The 24,622-nt window shown below is 42.7% G+C and overlaps 1 protein-coding gene across 3 annotated transcripts in view; it reads right to left on the bottom strand.

Moving 5' to 3' along the window:
• FGFR2 (fibroblast growth factor receptor 2) overlaps positions 1–24,622 on the bottom strand; it is a 106,049-nt gene that overhangs the window by 50,586 nt on the left and 30,841 nt on the right. For all 3 annotated transcript variants that reach the window (XM_008585625.1, XM_008585624.1, XM_008585626.1), the window contains exons 4-5: positions 15,692–15,861; positions 2,646–2,769 (exon numbers count right to left, since the gene is read on the bottom strand). In XM_008585625.1, the coding sequence (XP_008583847.1) occupies positions 2,646–2,769; positions 15,692–15,861 (294 nt within the window). The remainder of the gene's footprint in view (positions 1–2,645; positions 2,770–15,691; positions 15,862–24,622) is intronic.

Consider the following 24,622-nt stretch of genomic DNA (forward strand, 5'->3'; position numbering starts at 1 on the left):
ATCATATCTGAACCACGAATCTATGTATCATAGCAACAATTACAAAACCTCAGAGAATGTGGACGAGAACAGGACCTCATTTTCAGTGGGAAAGAGTTTCTGATTTTCTGTGAAACAGAGAGGTAGCTGAGAAGCTGTTATCACGCAGCAATATATTAAATGTGGTCCTGTGGGCCACCAGGAATGCGTTGCTTAACCCTGAATCCTGTTTGTTCCCACTTGCTGTGACGTCCAGAATGACTGCCAGCCCTACGAGTCTGCATGAGACTCTCCAGCTGACTCGATTCTTATTTTATTAGAGTTTCTCAAAGCAATTACTAGGGTTTTGAGCAAAGATGAGAGAATTTCACACCTCCATCTTTACTGAAAATGTCTTATACTCCACTGACTTTTGGCTTCTATTTATAAAGAAGGTTCAAGGCTTGGAAAATTATTGGAGTTGAGCTTTAATGGATATCCCCAACCAGCATTGTGTCATTATTGGCCCGTGTTGAGCTGGGCAATCTCCCAAATTTGTGACATAATCAGGCCTCTCTCTGCATTACTCCATACACTCCACGCTCCCTCTACATTACACACTGAATCATACACTCTTTTCGACAAGACTGATTGCCAGGGGATTAACATTAGACAGCACAATTCCATTATTCAGCAGCCCAATTCAAATCCCAACCCTAAACTCTAAGAGAGATTTCAGGGCTTCACAGGGATCAGCTGCCAGAAAGCTCAAAGGGGAGGTTGTGTGAGGGGCTTTTGAATGTTTTACATAACAACTCAGCCTAAAACCTGCTGTAAGCAAGAGCCCAGGGCTGGCTGGAGTGGCCGAGATGTGACTCTGCAAGTCCTGGAAAGGTCCCAACCAATCTTAATGAACGATTTGTAGCCCTATGCAAAGCCATGATCCCAGAAGACTGCTGTAGCACGATTTTTTTTCCCACAATAAATTACTTAATTTCAAAATTAGGTATTTAGAACTTTTAGCCCAATTTCTCACTTTCTTTCCTTAAAATAGAAACACTTCCATGTCAAATTCAGTATATGTGAGGCCCAAAGTAAATTCCAAGTCATGTGCTCTTGATCAATGGAGTTATATTGCATCAGTGCCAAAATAAATGTTAACCATTTTGTTCACATGTTTGAATGTTACTTCTCTTTGTGTTTGTTTTGTAAAATACCCGTACATAGTAAATCTTAGTAAGAAACATACCACAAATATTTCCATGAAGAGAGCTCTAAAACTCACTCTTTTATGAATACCCAGAAGATCAATATTATATAAAGACCTATCAAATTTCACATTGAGCCTTCTGAACAAAATTAAAATGTTCAAATAAATACTTTTTTCACTGCATGCTTACATGCAAATGGAAGTAAAGACTATATATCCTGCTTTCTAAGGCAGAGTGTCTTGTGGATTTAATTTCATTTAACTTGACAGAAAATCAAAATGGTTTTCTGTTTAATTTTCAGTTAACTTTAAATGTCAATTACACAAATCCATACAATTTGGTTAATCAAGCTTTTGGAAAGTTTTTTAATGGCTCTTTGGGCAGTTCAAATATCTTCAGGTCTTTCTCTTCAAAGAGTTTATATGTTATTGAAGGAGAAAAAATACCCACATGTGAGATAATACTAGGGGCACGTGCGTAGGAAATGATGTAGGAGAGACTTTATTTATAGGGGCACAGTGGGTGGGCATGTGTTTGTGGAGTTACACAACAGTCACATTAAGGCAAAATAAATCAGGGTGAGCTTTGAGTTGAGACTTCAGCAGAAGTCAGCAACCTGCATGTTCAGAGGACAAACCAATTAGGTAACCCAAAGAAAGGGCTCAAGGATAGGTGGGAGGTTGAGAGTCATGGTATATGACAAGACAGAAAAGATGGTTCTTACACTGGAGAGCTCTTCACCTACCATTCCTGCAACAAAGACACACATCTCAGGTGTGGTTCCACATGATAGCAGTCCTCCAACAAGACAGAGAAACACCATTCCTTTATAAGCTTCTACAAAAACCCATCCTAATAGGCAAAACTTGGAAAGAAATTTGAGTTTCTAAGACAACAGGCTACATCTTAAGATGTTAAATTAAAATGGCCTACTTATCTGTGCGCTCTGACAAAAGGGTATTTACAAGCTCATTTACATGGTTCCCTTTTCACACAGGAAAGAGTGATTAAGAACAAACTTGGAACTAGTGTCTAATGACTTTCTTCTGATAGAAGTGAAGGGCCCGTTGACATTAACCTTTTTCCAGCCAGCTGTGAGTTCAAGTCACCCTAAGATCTCCTCTTTCACTCCTCGGCCAGCATTACACAGTTGCCCTTCTGTAGGTAATGTTGCCTCTCTTTTAAAAACAAAGCACATCTGTACCCTTTTCCCTGCATATGCTAACAGTTTTCAGAGTAACCTCAGCTTCCAGAATGTCAGACACTTCATACCACACCCGCCTTACACAAGTTAGGAACCAAGGGCATCAAGCAAAATCCAAAAAACCTGGCTAATTAGGAAACAGAACATGTTCAAATGACAGAAGAATGCTTCTTGAACTTTGGGGGAGAAAGAAGACTGACTTTCACGATTTCAAACGGGTCGAGCTAGAAGAGGCTGGTGTCCGGTGGCCACACAAGGAGAGGCAAACTCACCCACAACGTCAAGGTGGTATGTGTGGTTGATGGACCCGTGTTCGTTCTCCACCACGCACGTATAATTCCCTTTGTCAGATGGGACGACGCTTTCCATAATAAGGCTCCAGTGCTGGTTTCGGACCTAAAAAGATTAAAGTAAAGGTGGTGATTTAACAGTTTTAGCATAGAATACCAGGCACTTTGCTTTCTTGATTTAAAAAGCATGTGGGGGGTGGGCCGTCCCCGTGGCTCACTCGGGAGAGTGCAGTGCTGGTAGCACCGAGGCGGCAGGTTCGGATCCTATATAGGGATGGCTGGTGCGCTCACTGGCTGAGCGTGGTGCGGACGACACCGGGCCGGGGGTTGCGATCCCCTTACCAGTCAAAAAATAAAAATAAAAAGCATGTGGGGAAGGCAGGGAAGGTAGAGAAGACAAGAATCACCTGAATTCTAAATCTTTCTTAAATACGTACTCAGATTGGTGACAAATAAAAACAATGATCGTCTTCATAGTGAAGGCCTGAGAAGCAGAAAGTAACACATGCAAGTACACGGGGGTATAGAGGAGTGTACAGAGTGGGCCTGTCACGGACTGGAGGGTTCCTCCAGGAGAGGCCAAGTGGCCACGGAGCCTGAACCCCAGCCTGAACAGTATCAACGCTCCTGGCAGGAGAGCTACCAAGTCACTCATCCACGGGGAACCTTCAGCCCCCACAGCACCAAAGAACCATCTAGAACCAACATTACTGAGCACTTACTATGTGCCAGGCACCGCTCTTAGCTAACTTAATTCTCCTTCCTGACTTAGCTAATTTAATTCTCCCAAGGAACTCATGAGGTCGGTGCTGTTTTTGTTCATGGAGTATTATTATTATTATTATCATCATCATCATCATCATCATCATCATCATCATAGTATCTTCTGGTTTGAAAGCCCCTCATTTCTTTCCCCATGGCTCTCAGATGTTGTCCGGAAGTCTCAAGAAATTTCAGCTGGGAACATAGGTCTGCCCCGCCCATCTCTGGTGGTGGGCGAATAGACATTTCATGGTCCTGAGAGATACACCTAGAATTCCAAATATGGGAGCAATGAATCCTTATGAAACTGAAGTTGTATATCCATCTGTTCACAAGCTCCTTGAGACTTTTCAAAGATAAGTAGCACATGTGAAAATAAGTAACTATGATTCCTACCCACAGTTCTGTTAATATACAAACAGACTAGATTCGGGTGTTCTCACCTTGCTTTTAAAATATTTCAATACACTTAAATTTTCAAACAAGCATGAATTCTCCTTACTAGGAGAAAATGCAAATTCCAGTATCTCTAGGGTTCTGCTTGAATCCAAATCAATCTTTACAGGTATTTTGGACAAGGCACTCCAGAGAAATTGAAAGAAAACTTAAATATCATTTCAAGAATTTCAACTGACCTTTTGAATGATGCCCTGAGCACTGCAAGTGTTTTTGACCTTAATCACATAAAATCTAATAATACAGCCTTTGCAAGCACATGAGCGATTCAAGGAACTAAACTAGAGAATAAAGAAAATCATCTCGTAACTACTGCATTATAAAAAAGGGAGGACAGAGCAGCTGTCCACTTTGCAAAGCAGTCCAGTGGCCAACCTGCCAACAGAGGCAGGAGACTGTCTGAGCTTGCCATAGCCCCACCTCATTCACGTTAGCTGTTCAGTTCTGTGCAAGCCATTGCTGCAGAGTGGAGTTACCACTGCTGAGTTCAAAAACAAGATCACTGCTCACCACTGAGAGTCTTATGAAGGATGACCAGGGTGAAGGCTGGACTCTTCTTCACAGACTACAGGCAGTGAGTTTTAAGACTAAGTTCTGGGCAATCACTTTGCTCAGCTGCTCCCTGTCACTGACTCTCCTGCACAACCACTGTGGTTGTTTCAGAGTCTAACATCATAGAGCTGGTGACAGGAATTGTTACAGGTGAAATGCCTGGCCATACGGTGAGTCGGAGGGTACCTGATATACAACAGAGAGAGTCTGCACTCTTCATCGGAGAAGATTTGCTTTCTGCTCTTGGCTGGGCCATAGACTTCAAGGAGAACCAAAACGAGAGGGTAGGTACGGTGAGTCGGAGGGTACCTGATATACAACAGAGAGAGTCTGCACTCTTCATCGGAGATTTGCTTTCTGCTCTTGGCTGGGCCATAGACTTCAAGGAGAACCAAAACGAGAGGGTAGGTCTCCCCTTAGGAGACCTCATAAGCACCTTCCATGCAAAATGGGTGCCCTGAAGAGTGGGGAGAAGTGGATACATTTCCCTGCGCAGTGTGCTACCCTGGAGCTGCAATGCTAAGAGCCTGGGAGAGGCAGGTACAAGCTCCTTGATTTAACTCGAGGCAGATGGCCCACAAGTAGACCCTTCCTCACCTCAAGCACTCAGGGGTATCACAAATGGTTCTCTCCTTGCCTCTGAGGAACCAGTCACGTGGAGGGTAATTTAGGAATGTAGCCATAGACCCCAACATCACCAAGCTACGTAATCCAGAATTTAGCCCTGCTGTAAATATTCAGTTCTTTGAGCCCCCGCTCAAATGTCATGCCCATGAGCCCTTAATCATGGCTAGTGCCTGTCTCTGGACCCCGTCCAAACTGTCAATGTCTTTCTTGTGCCTGGATCCAGATTTGGCACATGGCGTATTCCAAATGGAGCTGAATCTGACCTACAGGGAGGGGACATCATCTGTCTCAGCCCAAGACATTAAATTTTGGCACTCACTGCTCAGCACGCTGCTGCCTTTTTTTTAACCCCAGGGCATATGGTCAGCTCCAGACTCGTTGGGTCTGTGGCATTCCACACAAGATCGCATTTCAAGGGTGTGAGTTCCCTAAACATTTACTTCCTGGAGATGTGCTACAAATATTAATAAGTTAACATTCATAAAATGCTTTTAAAATGAGAGACACATTTACCAAACGGGATGTTTCTGCCCTTCCAGGAACCCTGGTACCCAATCAATATATTGCCCCATGCAGGGCTGTTAATATTTATTTTCCGACACCATTGCTCCAGTATTTGATTCCTTGACATACCACCAACTCCAAATTTTATGAGCTGTGGCATTTTCCAAATAGATGCTCTTGGAAGCCACCAATAGTAGGACTGTTTGACACTTTTGCAGGGGATATCCTACCATTAATTAGTGGTTGCTTAATAGCAAACTAAGAGACTAAAACAGTAACTCTATAAACATCGGGGAATAAAGGCACAACATTTGGGGGTTTATTTAACCACTCTGTTTCCATACCAAGCTTCAGTGTAAACCTAAAGAAACTACCTTCCAACAAAAATGTAAGGTGTGCCCTTCTTCAACGTGTTTTTCTAAATTCCTGAGATTTTCAGTGCTACAATTATTTTGCCAGTCAAGTCAAATGCATGTACCCCGTCTTTGCTTTCACAGTTGAGGGAATGTAAATACTCAATAAACATATGAAAGATGCTTAACCTCATTAACCGTCAGGGAAATGCAAATTAAAACAATAATGAGACACTGTTATTCACCAGCTGATTAACAAAAATTAGAAAGATCAATATCATTCACTACTTTGTGAGTGTGTAGGGAAATAGAGACTCAAATTGAAAAAGGGAACATAAATTGAGAAAAACCTTCTTGTAAAATAATTCAGGAGTACCTATTACAATTAGCAACACATTTTTTTTTTGACTCAGTTAATTCCACCTTCAGAGATCTAACCCACAGAAAACAGCATGATTACTCCAAGGCACAAGAACAAAACTTGCTGTAAGCACTATTTGTAACAGCAAAAAACTGCAATCCATCAAGAAGAGAGTTATTAAGAATGCATAGTTCATCCTATATGAACTAATGTCTACTTCACTAAATAGTATATAATCATAAAAAGAATAAGGTATTCTTACATTCAGACCTAGTAAGATATCATTATAAATGGGGGGAAAAAAAGTAGGTTGGATACAAATAAGTATACTTATGATTCCATTTTATAAAAAATACAAATACACAGGTACAATCCTCTAGATGCATATGGGGCTGAAGCTATAAGCATGGCTATACACAGCTAAAATCAGAACACAGCCCAAGTCAGAAAGAAAATGTACCACAGTGTTCAACGATGTACTTTATATAATCAAGTGCTGGGAGTGTAAGTGTTCACGTTTTATCATTTTCACCTTCAAACCTGAACAGAAATCTCTCAAAGACACAGCAAAAAAGTAAAATGAAACAGCTCCTCGGACATCTATTCTGTAACCGCTACAGAATCAAAGCATCTGTAACCCTCTGGCAGACCCAACAAAAGCCAGGAAGGAGAGAAGTCCTGCACCAACCCGTGTGTGCACAATTCTTTATTTTCTTTCCTGCCCATGGCCAGATCTTTGTGGAATTCATCATGATTTTTCATCTAACAGAACTAGAGAGCATGGGGTTTCAAAACTATGTTCACTAAAGACTTTTTAAAACAACTCTTTGTGGAATTCATCATGATTTTTCATCCGCCAACTAACAGAACTAGAGAGCATGGGGTTTCAAAACTATGTTCACTAAAGACTTTTTAAAACAACATTTCAATATCAAAACAAAGCAGTTTGAAGCTAATGGCCTCAACTCTGGGTGTTGTACAAAAAGAGAATTCCACAAACATTCCACACTTTGTCAATACAAAGACAAAAGGTGGCCAGGACAGGTTTTCTCAGAATTCTTCTGTTACCTAAATCTCCCAAGTTATCCCTCTTCAGTCCCCAGCTACCTTCAGGTGACAACTGGGAATGCTGATTTGCTTGTATGACACTAAAACACCTAGGTGAAAGGTGAAAGGCTCAGGCTATCACCAGGATGTTTGACTTCCACATGGCAAAAAAAATCCAGACATTTCCAAATACCCAGGTGTTTGTTAACAAGCAGAATAAACATCCAGAAGCTGGATGGGAAGTTCTGCTCTGTGCCAGGTCAAACGCCGTGTCCATGTGATGATGAATACTACCAAGACTTCTTTCCACCAACATCAGGACTCAACTTCCTAGGAAGACAGCAATCCTGGCCTTCAGGAAGGCACTCCATGAACTACTCCAGTCCAACACACACAACAGTCGTGATTAAGATACATAGAATCTTACCATCCCATCCTCGACTCCCCTTGTCAACAGGCTCCTGGGGGACTCCGAACCACCCTGTCCAAACGTGTTTGCACAAACTGAGCTCACATATGTCAAGGACTGTGGCCCTTAGTGCTGCTTATCACTGTGCAGATGTGCAGGCAAACATCTGTTAATACTTAAACTCCAACATCAACACAAGTTTGCTTTTCAGGAGGTGTCCAGAGAACAGAGGTGGGCGATCTGATTCTCCAAGACCAGTAGCAGAAACCCTTCTCCCCACTCAGTAAACATCCACTGGATCTCTCCGGAGAGGTGGGAAGTGAATTACGAAATGCAAGGCTGTTCTCTTAGATACCTGTTGCCCGAAGGTGCTCACAAAGGTGGGCACCAGCAGAGCATCTGTCACCTTTTGAACTTAGCTCTTCAAAAATTTCATGACTTTCCTCAAAAAGCTAAACAGAGAGCTGCCATAGGATCTGGCAATTCCACTCCTAGGTACATACCCAGAGCAACTGAAGGCAGGACTCAGCAGGTACATGTACACCAATTGCAGCACTATTCACAGGAGCCAAAAGGTAGAGACAACCCAGGTGCCCACCAACAGGAGAACGGATAAACAAAATGAGGTGCATCCATACAATGGAATATCACCCACTCATAGTAAGGAATGAAGGTTTGATTCATGCTACAACATAGATGAACCTTAAACACATTATGTTAAGTGAAATAAGTCAGACACAAAAGGACAAATATCCTGTGATTCCACTAATCTGAGGTACCTAAAATAAACAAATTCATAGAGACAAAAAGTGGATTAGCAGTTACCAGGAACTGGGAGGAGAGGAAACGGGGAGTTACTGCTTAATGAGCACAGAGTTTCTGTTTGGGGTGATGAAAACGTTTTAGAAATAGTGGTGATGGCTGCACAACATTGTGAATGCAATTAATGCCCACCAAATTTAAAAATGACTTAAATGGTAAATTGTCTATGATGTATATTCTACCGCAATTGTGAAAAGCTCACGGAAGGTGGAAGAGCAGCAGCACGCCCCGCGCTGGTCTCAGCAGTAGACTTTGGGCTAAATGATCTTTACGCGCTCTTGGGGAGCCATCACTTTGTCATGCTTCTCATTTATCACCAGCGGTGTTTTTGTAAAACCCGGGACCACATTTGAAGAAAGCAGCTTAGTGAGCTCATGAACTTTGGAGCAAAACTGCCTGGGTCCAAACGGCAGCTCCACCACCCCCGAGGTGTATGACGAGCCTTCATCTATAAATGGGGCAAAATACCAGTGCCCACCTCTGCAGGCCGTGGCAGGCCTCAGTGACACGGCTCAGGGGAGTAGTCAGTAAATGTAGCTGACACCAGCTATACCCGCTACAGCTGCTCATCACGGACGGCTGGATCTGGGATTATGGCTGAAATGTCTCGGCTGCGAAAAATCCCCATCAAGTATAAATATGCTGGTCGTTACATTAGTCATGATTTTCCCCCTAAACAGTCTTGCAGTTTAAGCACAACATTGGCTGAAATGTCTCGGCTGCGAAAAATCCCCATCAAGTATAAATGTGCTGGTCGTTACATTAGTCATGATTTTCCCCCTAAACAGTCTTGCAGTTTAAGCACAACATTTACATAAAAAAGTCTTTAAGATGACATCTAAGTCACTAACCCAGTAAATATCAATCTAATTAACCTATGTATCAGAAAAACTAGTATAGTAGTGATGATAACAAAATATTTTTTCAAGTTGTCTTTTCTTAGATCCGAAATAATCTTGGAAACGAATAGTCCATACGCAATAATGCTTTACTCTCTGCGGAGGGACTCCATGGGAGTTTTAACCCCTGGGACATCCATGGGCTTTCTTGCCAATTTCATAGCCAGGTTGAAGGAGCCCTTTGTCCTGTGGGCTCTCTTAGACTGTGTTCTTGTGCTCTTACAAGTGGCATGAAAGACAGTTTTTAAGAATCCTCTATGCCTACCTAGGTTATTCCCTAAGAACAAGTTGGGAACTGAGGTGGTCTATTAATTACTTCAGCTATCTGCTTGCTTTTCTGCATTAAATCACAATAACTGTTCAGAGCAGTATGAAATATCTAGCCATAAAGGTAACCTCCTTATAACCAAAAAAAAAAAAAAAAACAGTGCTGTTGTTTAAGATGAAAAATGGCTGATCCCGCATTATAGTTACACTCGTAAATCACAGTTCCTAGAGCTAGAAGGGATCCAATGTTCAAGATTATCTATCCAATCTTTTCATTATAAAACAGAGGATCTGAGGCAGAGACAGCTTAAAAAACCTGCCTATGGTCAAGTTTGATGTAAAGCCCAGGAATAAGTACAATTAGAGGAATACAGTTATGCTTCAAGTCATGCTTTCCTATTTTATTAAATTACATATTAATAACATCCAGCCAGCCATTGCCCACATATTTAAAAAAATTATAATCTGACTCTCAATCACCTAAGGATGGCTCAGCACAAGTTCTTTGATAAACAAGGCTGAATGGCAGAATACCAAACAGTTCTATTGGTCATTTGAATTAAAATAAGCTTTCTGTCCTGTTTCATAATTTTTTGATTTTGTTTTGGTCTTTTGCTTTCCCTGCTCCCTTTATTGGCCACATGTGCATACCATTTCAAAACAAGCTGTAATACAGAGGACAAGGGCCAAGGTGCCCAACCCGCAGACCGGCAGAAAGAGCTAGAGAGACACCTGTCCACCAAAGCACAGCCACGGTTTACCGAATGAGCCAATTTACAAAGGGGGGAAAAAAAATCACAGAAATAGCAAACGTTTGTTTGTGGAAACTTTCAGGTCTTTGCTTCCTGGGAAAATATATCTCGAAAACCTTGACACTTTGCTTCTTTATTAAATAAAGTGGCAAATGAACAGAAGTCAGAAGAGCGAGTTGTTTGGACGTTAGGTTCTCTGTGTTTCCATTGGGTCTCTCTCCTTTTGGGGAAATGCCGAGGAATGAAAACTAAATCACACAGTAAAGTTTTCTCAGGTCAAATGTTCGGAGCACAGTTCTTTAAAACTTTACATAGGTAACAAAAAAAAAATATTGGAGGGAAAATCCAACACCAGGGACTGTGCTCCCTGTGAGCCTGAAGCTGGCCAGAGCCAGCCAGGAAGCTCAGACCAGCACGGGGAGGCCAGTGTGACCTCCAGTGACTTCATGACCTGGGTACCTGGGATTAGCTTAACACATCATTAGCAAGAATTATGCTTTGGGTAACTAAGTTTTCCCAGGAGATGAGAGATCTTTGTCTTTTTTTTTTCCCCCCCAAGTCCCAGAAGCCCCTGGGACTCAAAATTTCTAAGAGGTTCTGGTATCCCCAAAATGTATGTCCAATGCCACCACTGTTGTAAAAACCTCTTACTTGACCCAGGTTTAGTACCTTTGCATCTGATAGGCTGAGCTCCCAGGTCACCCTGCCACTGCCACAGACTCTTTCTCCACCACAGAAAGCCCAGAAGGACAAGAAACACGCTGGGGTCACAGCCAGCACACCACACCCAAAGGTACAGTATGCTTCCCCTGTTTGCCTTTTTTTTTTTTTTTTTTAAAGCAAAATATATTTTAGATTTTGTTCCCATGCACTCAGACTCCATTTCTCTTTCACTTCAGAAATGGCTCAAATAGGGCCGGCCCAGTGGCACACTGGATAGTGTGCCGCTTGGGAAGCGCGGCGGCGCTCCCGCCNAGGAAAAAAAAAAAAAAAAAAAAAAAAAAAAAAAAAAGAAATGGCTCAAATATAAAACAACAAAAACACTTCGGTCATCTGTGTCCCCCGGGGACGGGCTGAAGGCACTCTGCTGAGGGCTCTTGTACTGTTTTTAGAACATAGGTGCTCTTCATTGAGCAGAATGTTGTCATAAATAATTAAAACTGAACTGCACCTGTTAAAAATCAAGAGCATTTTTCTCATCAGGCACCCTCAGTCTTCCAGCATATTTGTAATCACTAATTCAGATTTGCAAAAAGCTCCTTACCCATCATAATGATGTTGGTCCCATTTATTTTGAGACCAGAATCTCTGGAGGCTCATCAACTCTCTTTGTACTTATTTACAAGACTATTTTAATTGAGGAAATTAGTTAACCTCCAGGATTTTGACCATCATTCTTACAGTTAAATTGTGTTCAAATAAAATCATTGGAACTGCATCAATTATGCAAATTTTTAGAAAGCACTTGGTGGTTAAAACAAGCCCAGGGGCCACGATTTTAGTGGTATAACTCTTCCTTTCTAACCAGTATTACCTAATGAAATCTTTGTCTATTCATTATTTTTTAAAAGGTGGGTTTTTTTGTTTTTATTTTAAAATGGCCAACCATCCAATCTCATTATACCTGGTCTAAGGACTAAACTCACAACAAAAAGACAAATCACCCCCCTGCCTCCTGCTTCAACCACCAAGTAGGAGTCGTGGAAGACACTAAAGTGTCTCTCCTTCCAAGCTTCAAAAGCCCCTACCTTCCAGCAAATGCACCTCACATCTGTTTCACACATCAACTGCCCCCTGTGTGATCTTAGTAATTTACTTATAGGCTTTTTCCATTTTCCTCTGGGTTTTGGCTTCTAGATGCTAATTTTTAAATGTTGAAACAAAAAGACAAAAAGCTTTTACAGAAGCAAATAATCCTTTAAAGATGAGTAACTGGGCCGGCCCGGTGGCGCACTGGATAGTGCACCGCTTGGGAAGCGCGGCGGCGCTCCNCTTCAACCACCAAGTAGGAGTCGTGGAAGACACTAAAGTGTCTCTCCTTCCAAGCTTCAAAGGCCCCTACCTTCCAGCAAATGCACCTCACATCTGTTTCACACATCAACTGCCCCCTGTGTGATCTTAGTAATTTACTTAAAGGCTTTTTCCATTTTCCTCTGGGTTTTGGCTTCTAGATGCTAATTTTTAAATGTTAAAACAAAAAGACAAAAAGCTTTTACAGAAGCAAATAATCCTTTAAAGATGAGTAACTGGGCCGGCCCGGTGGCGCACTGGATAGTGCGCCGCCTGGGAAGCGCGGCGGCGCTCCCGCCCGAGGGTTCGGATCCCACATACAGACCGGTTCCCGCTCACTGGCTGAGCGAGGCGCGGGAGCAACACCGAGGGTTGCAATCCCGTTGCCGGTCCCGGTCCGGTACGGGGGCAACACTGAGGGTTGCGATCCGTTGCCGGACACGGAAAAAGACAAAAAAAAAAAAAAAAGATGACCGGTAAGGAGATCTCAACCCTTGGCTTGGTGTTGTCAGCACCACGCGCAGCCAGTGAGCAAACCGGCCATCCCTATATAGGATCCGAACCCGTGGCCTTGGTGTTATCAACACCGCACTCTACCGAGTGAGCCACGGGCCGGCCCGTTAGAGCCCTTTTCTGAAACCTCATTCAGTTACTCATCTTTTTTTTTTTTTTTTTAAAAAAAAAAAAAAAAAGATGACCGGTAAGGAGATCTCAACCCTTGGCTTGGTGTTGTCAGCACCACGCGCAGCCAGTGAGCAAACCGGCCATCCCTATATAGGATCCGAACCCGTGGCCTTGGTGTTATCAACACCGCACTCTACCGAGTGAGCCACGGGCCGGCCCGTTAGAGCCCTTTTCTGAAACCTCATTCAGTTACTCATCTTTTTTTTTTTTTTTTTAAAAAAAAAAAAAAAAAGATGACCGGTAAGGAGATCTCAACCCTTGGCTTGGTGTTGTCAGCACCACGCGCAGCCAGTGAGCAAACCGGCCATCCCTATATAGGATCCGAACCCGTGGCCTTGGTGTTATCAACACCGCACTCTACCGAGTGAGCCACGGGCCGGCCCGTTAGAGCCCTTTTCTGAAACCTCATTCAGTTACTCATCTTTTTTTTTTTTTTTTTAAAAAAAAAAAAAAAAAGATGACCGGTAAGGAGATCTCAACCCTTGGCTTGGTGTTGTCAGCACCACGCGCAGCCAGTGAGCAAACCGGCCATCCCTATATAGGATCCGAACCCGTGGCCTTGGTGTTATCAACACCGCACTCTACCGAGTGAGCCACGGGCCGGCCCGTTAGAGCCCTTTTCTGAAACCTCATTCAGTTACTCATCTTTTTTTTTTTTTTTTTAAAAAAAAAAAAAAAAGAAGGGCTCTAGGGCACTTTGGGGTGGAGGCGGTGGTTCATGGAACCACAACAGTGATGGAGTTGGGGTAACATGAGTATGTTAAACATGGGGGAGAGACAGTCCTTCCAGACGTCCCACTGCTTCCACCAAGAAATCCTCTCCCACCTGGCTTTTAAAGCCCTGGGGTCCAAGCTGAAGTGCCTTCTATTTTACCCACTGGGTAGATTTCTCAGGTGGGTCCCAGAGATCCCAATGTCTCCTGGCATTCATGCCCTAGGGTAATCTCCTCCCTGGTGACTTGCTTAAACAGAAAACAGTAAAAGTGGTGGGATGCCACTTCCTCTGTGTTCCTCCACTCTTTCTCTCTGGCTCCTCTTCCTTGCTCACCCTGATGAAGGCAGCTGCCATGTTGTCAACTGCCCTATGGAGACACCCACATGGCAAGGAACTGAGGCCTGCAGCCAACAACCAGTGAGGAACTGAGGCCCTCAGTCCAACAACCTGCGGGAAGTGAATCCTGAGGACAACATATGAGCAGTTCCTTCCCCAGGTAATCCTTCAGAAGAGACCCCAGCCTAAACCAAAACCTTCATTACAGTCTCATGAGACACCTGGAGACAGAAGACTCAGCAAAGGCGCACCTGGATTCCTAACCATGAAAACTGTGAAATAATAAATGTTGCTCTTTAAAGTCACTATGTCTTGACGTAATTTGTTATGCAGCGGTAGGCAACTAATATGCCCACTCATGTTCCAAATGCACCAAAGAATTTTATAATGAGGTTTCCTTAAGTCCTCCTCATATGCTAAATTCTCAAAGTTCTCCTCTTCCACACTAAATAATTTGGTGAGTCTAGATCTCTCTTTCTGACACACTCTTCCTTCCAACTCAGCCCAGGATCCTTCTCTGATCTCCTTATCCTCCCAAAGAGCCAACATCACCTCTCCGTGCATGTCTGCAGGATGCAGCACACTCTTGTGACTTGTGTCCTCTGAGACTGCCAGCTCTCCTGTCTGCCTCCCCTGCTGGACTAGAAGCCCCTCTGAGCTGGGGCCAGGGCTTGCCCTCTTTGGTTTCTCCAGAGCCTAGCACCTCTCCGTGCATGTCTGCAGGATGCAGCACACTCTTGTGACTTGTGTCCTCTGAGACTGTCAGCTCTCCTGTCTGCCTCCCCTGCTGGACTAGAAGCCCCTCTGAGCTGGGGCCAGGGCTTGCCCTCTTTGGTTTCTCCAGAGCCTAGGATGGTGCCTGGCGCAGACAGGTGCTCCTTCAACGTTAGCTAAACGGATGATCAAAGGCTGGAAGGAGCATTCGCAGACATCTTCAGGGAGATAGCTGTCCATTTCAAACTCCCCAGGGAGTGATAAGACTGAACTTCATGGAACTCCATGATGGGCTCTTCAGAATCTTTGAAGAGGGGGGACAGGGGACTGCCTCTGTCACCTTTCAGTGATCTCTCTTAATGAGTAATATTTCATACTCCAGTCTCTCATCCAGATCCATTCGCTGTTAATGCAACCCTGCTCAAACAGGGCATCTGTACTGACACTTCTCAAATTCCACTCCAGTTTTAGTTTTACAGACTATAAAGCATATAGAAAACAGACTCTCAACTTTCAACCCTTCTGTTATTAAATTCTCCTCATATAAAGAACAACGATGTAAGTGGGAATTGTACTTTAAAATGACATGCAAGATCAGGACCATTTTTTTTTTCAATACGAAGCATTGACATGATCAGTTATGATACTTCCTGATTTTTTCAAAAACATTCCTCTTAGTTCCTGCTAACTTCTGAGGACTTGCAAAAATAAATACACAAAAATTTAAGAAGTACAAAATTTTGAAAGCTTCATTGTACCTTATAGCCTCCAATGCGATGCTCCTGCTTAAATTCTTTTCCATTTTTCAGCCACCTCATAGTTGGTGTTGGATTCCCCCCAGCTGGACAGCGAAACTTGACAGTATTGGCTGCAGGGACAGCATGCAGCCGCTTTTCCATCTTTTCTGTGTTGGTCCAGTACGGTGCTCCTGTTTTGGAAAATAACATTAAAATGTATATAGATGGATTGCCTTGTCTCCACGAGTAAACTCCAAACAAGCAAGATCGTTTTATTTTTCTATGTAATGGATCTGATATTTTTCAAATCTTTGGGTAATATTTAAATTAGGAAAAAAATTTCGGAAGTCTAATCCAGCTGGCCTCGCAGACGGTCCCTGGAGAGAGACTGCTCATTGGTTTATGTCCGTTAACACGAAAAAAAAAATGTCTGAGGCACCTTCTCTCTCTTGTTCTCGGTGCCAGAAAATAATTTCATGTCGAATCATGTTTTAAAATTCTACTTTGTACATACAGTAAAAACACAGGCAATAGTTAACAACTCAGCCCTCCAAAAATATATCATTATAGATTGCCCCACCTATTAAATGATCCCATATACCCACTAGTTAAAACAAGTTGTCCTCAAAAGCCACATCAACTTATCCATTGGAGCTTTACTTTAAAGAGCCATAAAAAGTATAAACCATCATCCTAATATAAAAGAATCCATGGAGGTATCATGAATTTCCCAGTACTTTATATGACAAACAAAAAAACCATATCACTAAATTTTTGAAATGAAAAAAAGACAAAATGTTTTTTTTTTTTCTCCAACAGTGTTTATGAATAACATTATCCTACCACACCTAAGCTGATAACTTAATAGGGGGCTACTAATCAAATGTTATGTAAAGTCGTGCTCTCTTAAGTCATAAATATAAGTGATTTTTTTTAACTCAAGGAAAGAGGCAAGTTTTTAAATCACCAAGCGAAGTACATTTTATCTAAGTAAGAGCCACAGCATCACTCAGGAACAAGGCTGTAAATTCTTCCTGCCTGCTAAGAGAGGTTAATGACCACTACTGACTGAATGCTTATTTTGCAAGCACTACTCTAAGAGCTTTTACATGTTTAAAACGTTAATCCTCACAATCCAATGAGAAAGGCACTATTATAATTCCTGTTTACAGGTAGGGAAACCAAGGCACAGAGAAGTTAAGTAATCCTCCAAAAACCATGAAGCTCGCAAGTTGTACAGCCAGGATTTGAACCAAATCGGTCTGATACCAGAGCCCACTGTCCTCAGCCCTGCTCTTCAACACTAGGAAGAACCAGCTTCTCCATGGGGTTGGAATCCAAACCTTCAACCACTCTGATATTTAAGACCGGAGGCCGGGAGAGCCAGCCTGGGCCACTTCTTCCTTTATTGCTATCCAAAACTCCCAATGAAATCTTATACAGCAATTTAACTTTTCACATATATTGTGTTTCTGTCTTAGAAAACTGGTAACCAAAATCCCTGTATTCCCCTAAAGCATCCATCAACAGGACCTTGAACATTCTAGAAAGCCAATTCATAACATTGCTTATTTCTGGTAAGGGTTAGACTGAGCAAAAGCACACAGACTCCTCAAACCACAGACAAATGGCCCGAGGCATGGGCTTTGTCTGGCTCGGATGCACATGTAGAAGGCTTCTCTATGCCACGGGTGGCACAGCTTGCTCCTGGGGGGTTACAATACCCTTCACTCAGCAGCCAGACTCTCATGCTCTAATCAGGAATTGGAATAACTGCATCCAAAACACATAACCCTATCTGCTTCACGCTTTCTCTTAAACCTACTATAAAAACCTGCTACAAAAGACGGAGCTAAGATTTCTTCACAGAGGCATGCCGTATCTTCTCTATCCTTGTGCAGGTCTAAGTGCCAAGGTGGTGGGATACAGGGGCAACTACATGATGCCAAGGCAGTGCAAAAAGGGACAGCTGGTCATCATGCATACCAGAGAGAAAGAAAGTAGGAAGGAAAGACAAGGGAGGACGAGGGAAAAGGAATGAGGCTGCACTCTTTCCTTTGAGTCCAGCAGCATTTTCATCGAGTAGGCAACTTGGGTAGCTGTCTGACTTGGGGTCTCCAGTGCCCATAAACATGCCTATTCCTCTGAACATTCCACCAGTGAGTGCTGATTCCTATTCATCACAAGACTCCCAGGGCCTGGCATATACTGAAACAATTTCAATAATCTTTCATTTTAAAAGCTTCCACTTAGAAAAATCCATCCACAGCCACAGCCACTAAAAAAGAAACCATTGAGAGCACAAAATAAATAATGAGCTTTGTGGCTACACAAAGACTTTTACAAATCTGACCTAAATGAAAAGCATACCTCACACTGTCAGGTGTCTGTGCTCATGTCATTTGTTTAAGTAAACACAATAGCCTATTCACATGAATTAGCTAAATATTAATGTAGTAACTCTTTCACATAGCATCAATTACCACTCAGCTGACCCTCTGGAATGTCTTTTCTTTTTTACACAAAAGAAATCAACAGATATGTGCTCACATACCACTGGGCATGATTTTTATGTTCCCTAAAATGTCAAAAAGTGGAATTTAGCTTAAGAAATTAGGAATGTTGTTCTTTTCGTCTCACACTGGGCTAAGCCATCAGTGAGGCTGCAGGGATCACTCCAGACCTCGTGGCCTGTGCAACCCTGACCTGTGGCAACAGTACACTGGCAACCAGAGTCTTTGTCATGGTACCTAAGGAATGATTTAAAGACTAGAGTGAAAGAATTCTGCTGGAATTTCTGGCAGGTAGCCACTTCCCTGAGGTAAAATTTCAGTCATCAAAACTGTACCTATAAAATCTGCTCATGCAAAACAGATAAACAACTATGCAATAGGCACAGTGCTTCTAACCTAAGTCTCAGAGATCGACAGTGGGTGGAGCCACCACAAAATCTAATCCACAAAGTAGAAACCGATCACCTACATGGCTATAGCTTGAAACCTGAATTTCACAACATTCCTTGAATAACCATAAATCATGCCTCAACAGAAAGGGCCATGGAGCCAAGTTGATCAAGGTGCCCTGGGTGGCAGTGATAGCCACCCCAACCCTCTGCCTGGGCTGACCAACCCCACCCTGGTGAGTGCTAACATCACACAGGTATGACCACCCTTTGGTAACTAAGCCTCCCCTTAAAGAAGGCAAGCTCACAAATCATTTTAATGCACATGATGCTGGAGGGGAGGAACTATTTTAATTTACAGTGGCTCCTCCTGAAATAAACCAGCTTTATGAGAAGACTGAAGAACCTGGAAGATCTAGAAAAATAGTTATATTTTAGGATTAGCCCTACTGTGTTTCCTTCAACAGCAGCCTCATGTCTTCCACATACTCTTCCTCTCTCCAATATTTTCTGCCATTTTTGTAGTCTAAACACATGGAAAGGCCAGAGCCTTCAAAGAACTACATTGCAGCTGGAGAGAAACATGGACCAGACACATTGGACAAGCTCCTCGGCCTAAGGAGGCTTCTTTCATACCAGGACTTGTGAGCAGCTTTCACAACTTTCGTTCAGGGAAGGAAATGGTTTAACAAACTAAACATCTACAAAAGCAGAGATGACCCTTGTACACAGAAGACGCTCAATGGATTTTACTCCACAACTCTATTTAAAATGAATCTGCAAGCCAAGGACACATCAGGTTGTCTGAAATCAAGTGTATGAGCAGCTACTTTATGTACCTTCCCTGGCCTAACCTCAGATGTATGAAGGGTGAGTTTAAAGTCACTTAATTAATAGAGGGAGAACTGTGGTATAAACCTCTGATGGCGTAAAAAATAAATACACTAAATTACCTATAAAGTAAACGAGTTGCCCTGGATGATAGGTGTGGTCCCCTCAGCTCTGACAGTCTTAGATCTGATGTAATATGTAGCAAAAGAATGGTGGATGTTCTCTTAGTCATTAAATACTAATGATGAGCACGTTAAAGGAACAGTAAGACCTGGCCACAGTAAATAAACAAGTAAAATTGCACAGTCAAGGCACAGCATACCTATGCCTGATCATTTTCTACACTGAAACAGTTACGTTAGGGAAGCTGAATTTTACTTTCATGCAGCAAAAGTCTCCTAAGAAGTGGCTGGTTAAAGAGAGATTTATAACCCCACAGAAACATCCCCGAAGTACTCTGATCTGATCATTTTCTACACTGAAACAGTTACGTTAGGGAAGCTGAATTTTACTTTCATGCAGCAGAAGTCTCCTAAGAAGTGGCTGGTTAAAGAGAGATTTATAACCCCACAGAAACATCCCCGAAGTACTCTGATACAGCCTTTCTTTAGCACTCCTATCCCACAGCGAAGGTTCATCTTTCTCTGGGCCACTGCTTTGTTACTGATGTGTGCTTCCAATATGGTGGTGTCTCTACTGAAAAATATTCCGGTTGACGTCTGCTAGAGCGGAGCACCTAGATGCAGTCTGAGCTGTCTTCAGCCAGCTTGAGTAGGCACTCGAGTGTTGACTGGGTGGATGGATGAACAGACAGAAAGAAGCCTGCTAAAATCTTCAGCTTTAAAATGAAGGAGCTTTTCTGATAAAGTCCCTCCCGGTACAAACATTCTTCCCAGGTATCTACGTGCAGCACAGGTATTGATTCTGTCAATAAATGATAGGATTATAGGGTTCCGTTTGACCCTGCGGTATAAACTCAATCAGAAGCCACAGGCTGCTGAGCCTGTCCCCACAAAAACCTTTATATGTTCCAGTACTGACATCTAAGGTTTATGGTCTACTCTCTCTCTCTGGAACCAAAAAGAGAGAACACAGCTGAATGGTTTAAAGGAAAAACATGGAATCATATTACAACACAGTACCAAAAGAGACCTTGGTGACCATCTGGCCCAACGGCTGATGTGATCAGTGTCACCCAGAAAGGTTAAGTGATTTGATCAAGGTCACACAGCCAGAGGCTGGGCTGAGGCTAGACCCAAGTCTCTAGCTCCCTGAGCAGTGCTCTTTCAACCACTCCAGGCTGCCCTTTGAACTCTCCCATGGCAATTAAGGCAAAAATTCAAGATTTATGTGAGCTGTGGATGCTGATGACTGCCAACTATATTTTTATTGATGCAAAAATAAAAAAATAAAATAAAACACAGCCTGTTTCAGCTCCTAGATTGTCTTACAAACTCCCTAAAGCCCCACTAAGGCCTCTGCCTTAAGTCTATAATTAGGGCTTTTAAAAATATCACTAATCAGGACATTTGAATGCTTTGACCCCTGACGGGGAAAAATGTCTCTGGGAGCTCCCCACTGTCCTAGTAGATTGCAGTGCATCTGTTTTCGGTCTGGTATAAACTAAGAGAAAACAAATCTAACAAAATATGGAGATTTGAATGAGCGTGGGATTTATGAGGGGGTATGTCTGTGGCTTTATTTCAGAAATCTCGTTAAAACAACTTGCTGACCAGCAACGCATTAGATCAGAAGCACATTTTTTTAAAAGCTAGTCAAGTTACTCACAAGTGAAATGACTGAGTCCAGTGAGAGACCAGTTACTCCATGGGAATTCCTAGGATCGGCCTTCGAAGGAAAATCCTTCAGTCATTGGCTATGCTGTTTGACCAAGAGGGGGGGCCAAGAAGGAAAAGATACGTATCCCAGCTTACCGGATGCAATGCCATCAGCAGCCTTTGTGACAAAATGCCAAACCAGCTTACTGATGAGGTTTTCATGAAAAAAGAATTTCCAAAAATTTAGGAGGCCTGCATGCTTCGTTGTTTTGTTTTTCTCAATTCCCAGAAACTTCAACAGAACTAAGAAACTTGCATTGACTAAGTTAGATATAACCTCTCCCAAATAAAAATTCCAATTAGAACGAAGTAACTACAAACAGTTATTATCAGCAGGTTAATCAATGAAATGAGTTTGGAATCTCAAGCCAAGTACCTTTATTTTCCCTAGTGACTTCCAAAAAAAAAAAAGCCTTTCTCCCTGACATAGAGTATGCACATCTGCAGGTCTCAACAGGAATTAAACCAAAATAAAAAAATTGCCTTGCCTCTGTATACTCAATAGAAAGAACCACTCCAGCAGCAAGAATCTTGAGAGAGCTCTCTCTCTGTCACCTCCCTCTAGTTAAGCAACAGACATGAACTATTCCACAGTCAGGATCTTCCCAAGAACTAAGTCTTGAGCTCTTCAGGAACGTTAATCACTTAAACACAAGCTGAAGGTAATAAAAATCCCTCAAACAAGCAGGCATGTCTAGTGCCTAGTACTTAGGTGAGGCAAGGACTTGGTTAAGTTATACTTTCCTACATTAAAGCATAAATTCTAAACCTTTCAAAACCCTCAACTTGGATGCATTTCAAAAAATTAGCATTTGAAATTGCAACTTTTTGTCCAGAGAAAACGTGTTTCACTGAGGGGCATATGTAGCAGCATTATTTCCTGGCAGCCAGGCTTGTAATGACATCACAGGATTGTTCCAGTCGGGAAACGTCCAGTACTGGTAAGGTGTGAGGTCATCAGCTGCTCAGCTGCTAAAATATGACCAGAGAATGCCCTTCACATCTGGGATGGAAGAACTTGACTTAAAAGGGGAGAACAAGTCAGATCAATCAAATCAGCCCACGGCCGGCTTTTCAGTGCATGTGCAACAGGATGTTAATAGATGCTATATTTTAAAAAGGGTCTTACGGTCAGTAAGTGTAGAAAAGCCTGGAAAAGGACAAAATTAAACAGATGTTTTACTACAGAACTTCTCAGAGCTTGTATCATACTGATGGACATTATAAGTCTCTAAGAAAGTTTTACAACATGCAGAATTTTCCAAATTTATTTCAAAATACAACTTACTTTTGGCAGAAAATTAGTCTGGACTAGGATTCCAAGGAATATTCTTTGGGAAACACCAGCTTATCTTCTTAATGTACAGGCCAGACCTAAACATTGCTCTGTTTTTATTAAGATCCATAAAAGACATCTGTGAGGATTATAATTCCACAAAATACTCATTCAACGTCCAGGCTGGTTCCTGCCCTCAAGAAGCGAAGGGTCTACTGGAAAGGCAGTCCTGAGACGCTACATCCTATTGCATGTGTCTGGACTAGGATTCCAAGGAATATTCTTTGGGAAACACCAGCTTATCTTCTTAATGTACAGACCAGACCTAAACATTGCTCTGTTTTTATTAAGATCCATAAAAGACATCTGTGAGGACTATAATTCCACAAAATATTCATTCAACGTCCAGGCTGGTTCCTGCCCTCGAGAAGCGAAGGGTCTACTGGAAAGGCAGTCCTGAGACGCTACATCCTATTGCATGTGATGCAATAAAATAGAACATATGAATGCTCAAAATCGAGCCACACGATCTGCCTGTGTGTACGAGGAAATCCTCCGCAGAGAAGCCTACCGCTGACCTGGATCTGGAATGACGAGTTAGGAGCAATCTGAATATTACAGAACATTCCTATAAAAATCAAACAAGACCTGGATGTCTATGGGTACCAGTTTCATGGCCAAAATTCAATAATCCTGCCTTAATTCTTGATTGTTATTTTTGCCATTGTCTACGGCTACCAGGCTTCCTGTACTCTGTACAGAATCTAAAAGAACTCTACCAAGCAGATAAGTTGGCCTCCTTATATTTAACCACCAACATTAAATGATAATCTAGCATAGAGCAGAGGGAATAACCTGCAATATATTTTTCAAGCCAGAAGACACAGAACTAAATATGCAGTATGTCAGTCCAAAAAGAGAAAAAACCTTCTCAGAAAAGCCCCAAAATGTCACTGTCAGCACAGGGCTACTGGAGCATCATTTGCTAATGTTACTTAAGAGGAGCATCCAAACACCCTGGTGGCATTTCCAGACAATCAGAAGGCACAAAGGAATCAATTTAGACACATGGGTGTTTTCCAGGTGGCTGAAAATGCAAAGAATTCAGTGCTTCTGCAATTTTCCCTATTAATCAGGTCAGGCATTTGACGCTTGAAGTGGCAAAAGATTGTTTTAATGGCAACATCCCCTCTCCTACCTTGCCAATTACCCTGGCCATGGCATTCCTCTGTCCACACAGGCCACAGCTGCTTAATCTCAGCCGCCCCAGGCTGCACCTGTGAATCAGTCCAGCCTAATCACACCAACAGATGGCAGAGGCCAAGTAGCCAGCTAAGAACTGCTATCACTTTAAATAGCATCTAATGTTTCACAGGCACCAAGAGAGGCACCTCCCGACAGCAATATCTCCCTGGTACAGCTAACACCAGCCCTTAATCACTGCAGAGCACCCATTTCAGGGCAGAGTTGGTGTCATTCGAGAGCTAATTACCAAAAAACCCTGTTTGCAAGGTGAAAGCATGGCAAGGGCGCTGTTGGCTGGCATTCATTAAACGGAGCACTCCACCTCCTGGCCCTTCTGCACAGGCACTGGGCAATCGGGACTAGTGTTCACAATGAAAACCTGGAGGCCCACGCAGGTAATCCTTCCGAATCATCAGAGAGATTCCACTCTCTCAGCCTGGTTGTTACATAACCTGCACCTTGCTGTTGCATTTTATTATATCATGTGGATTCATGGTAATGTGCTATCAGGCAGGGTACTTGACCACCAGGACAACACAGTTCCCAGGCATGCCAACAAAACCAAGCTGACAGAATCTGCTGTCCCAATCAATAGCAATGGCACCCACATGCAGGTGTCCCTTCAGAGCTATAAACAACTGTCCGCGCATCCTCACTCCACCCCCATCACGACCCTGGGATGCCCACATGCAACAGGCCTGTGGCTGAATTGTAGCTCTGTCTTTTGCTCATAGTCACAATTTCCCAATCAATAAAACAAGAATAACTACTTTCTCCACCTTATCAGAGTACTGGTGGCATTGACAGGTCCTGCCCAGAGATGGCCCTCAACTCCTTTGCCTCCAGCTTCATGCCAGAGC

This window comes from Galeopterus variegatus, unplaced genomic scaffold, assembly GCF_000696425.1.
Source record: "Galeopterus variegatus unplaced genomic scaffold, G_variegatus-3.0.2 Scaffold3647, whole genome shotgun sequence".
Taxonomy (NCBI): Eukaryota; Metazoa; Chordata; class Mammalia; order Dermoptera; family Cynocephalidae; genus Galeopterus; species Galeopterus variegatus.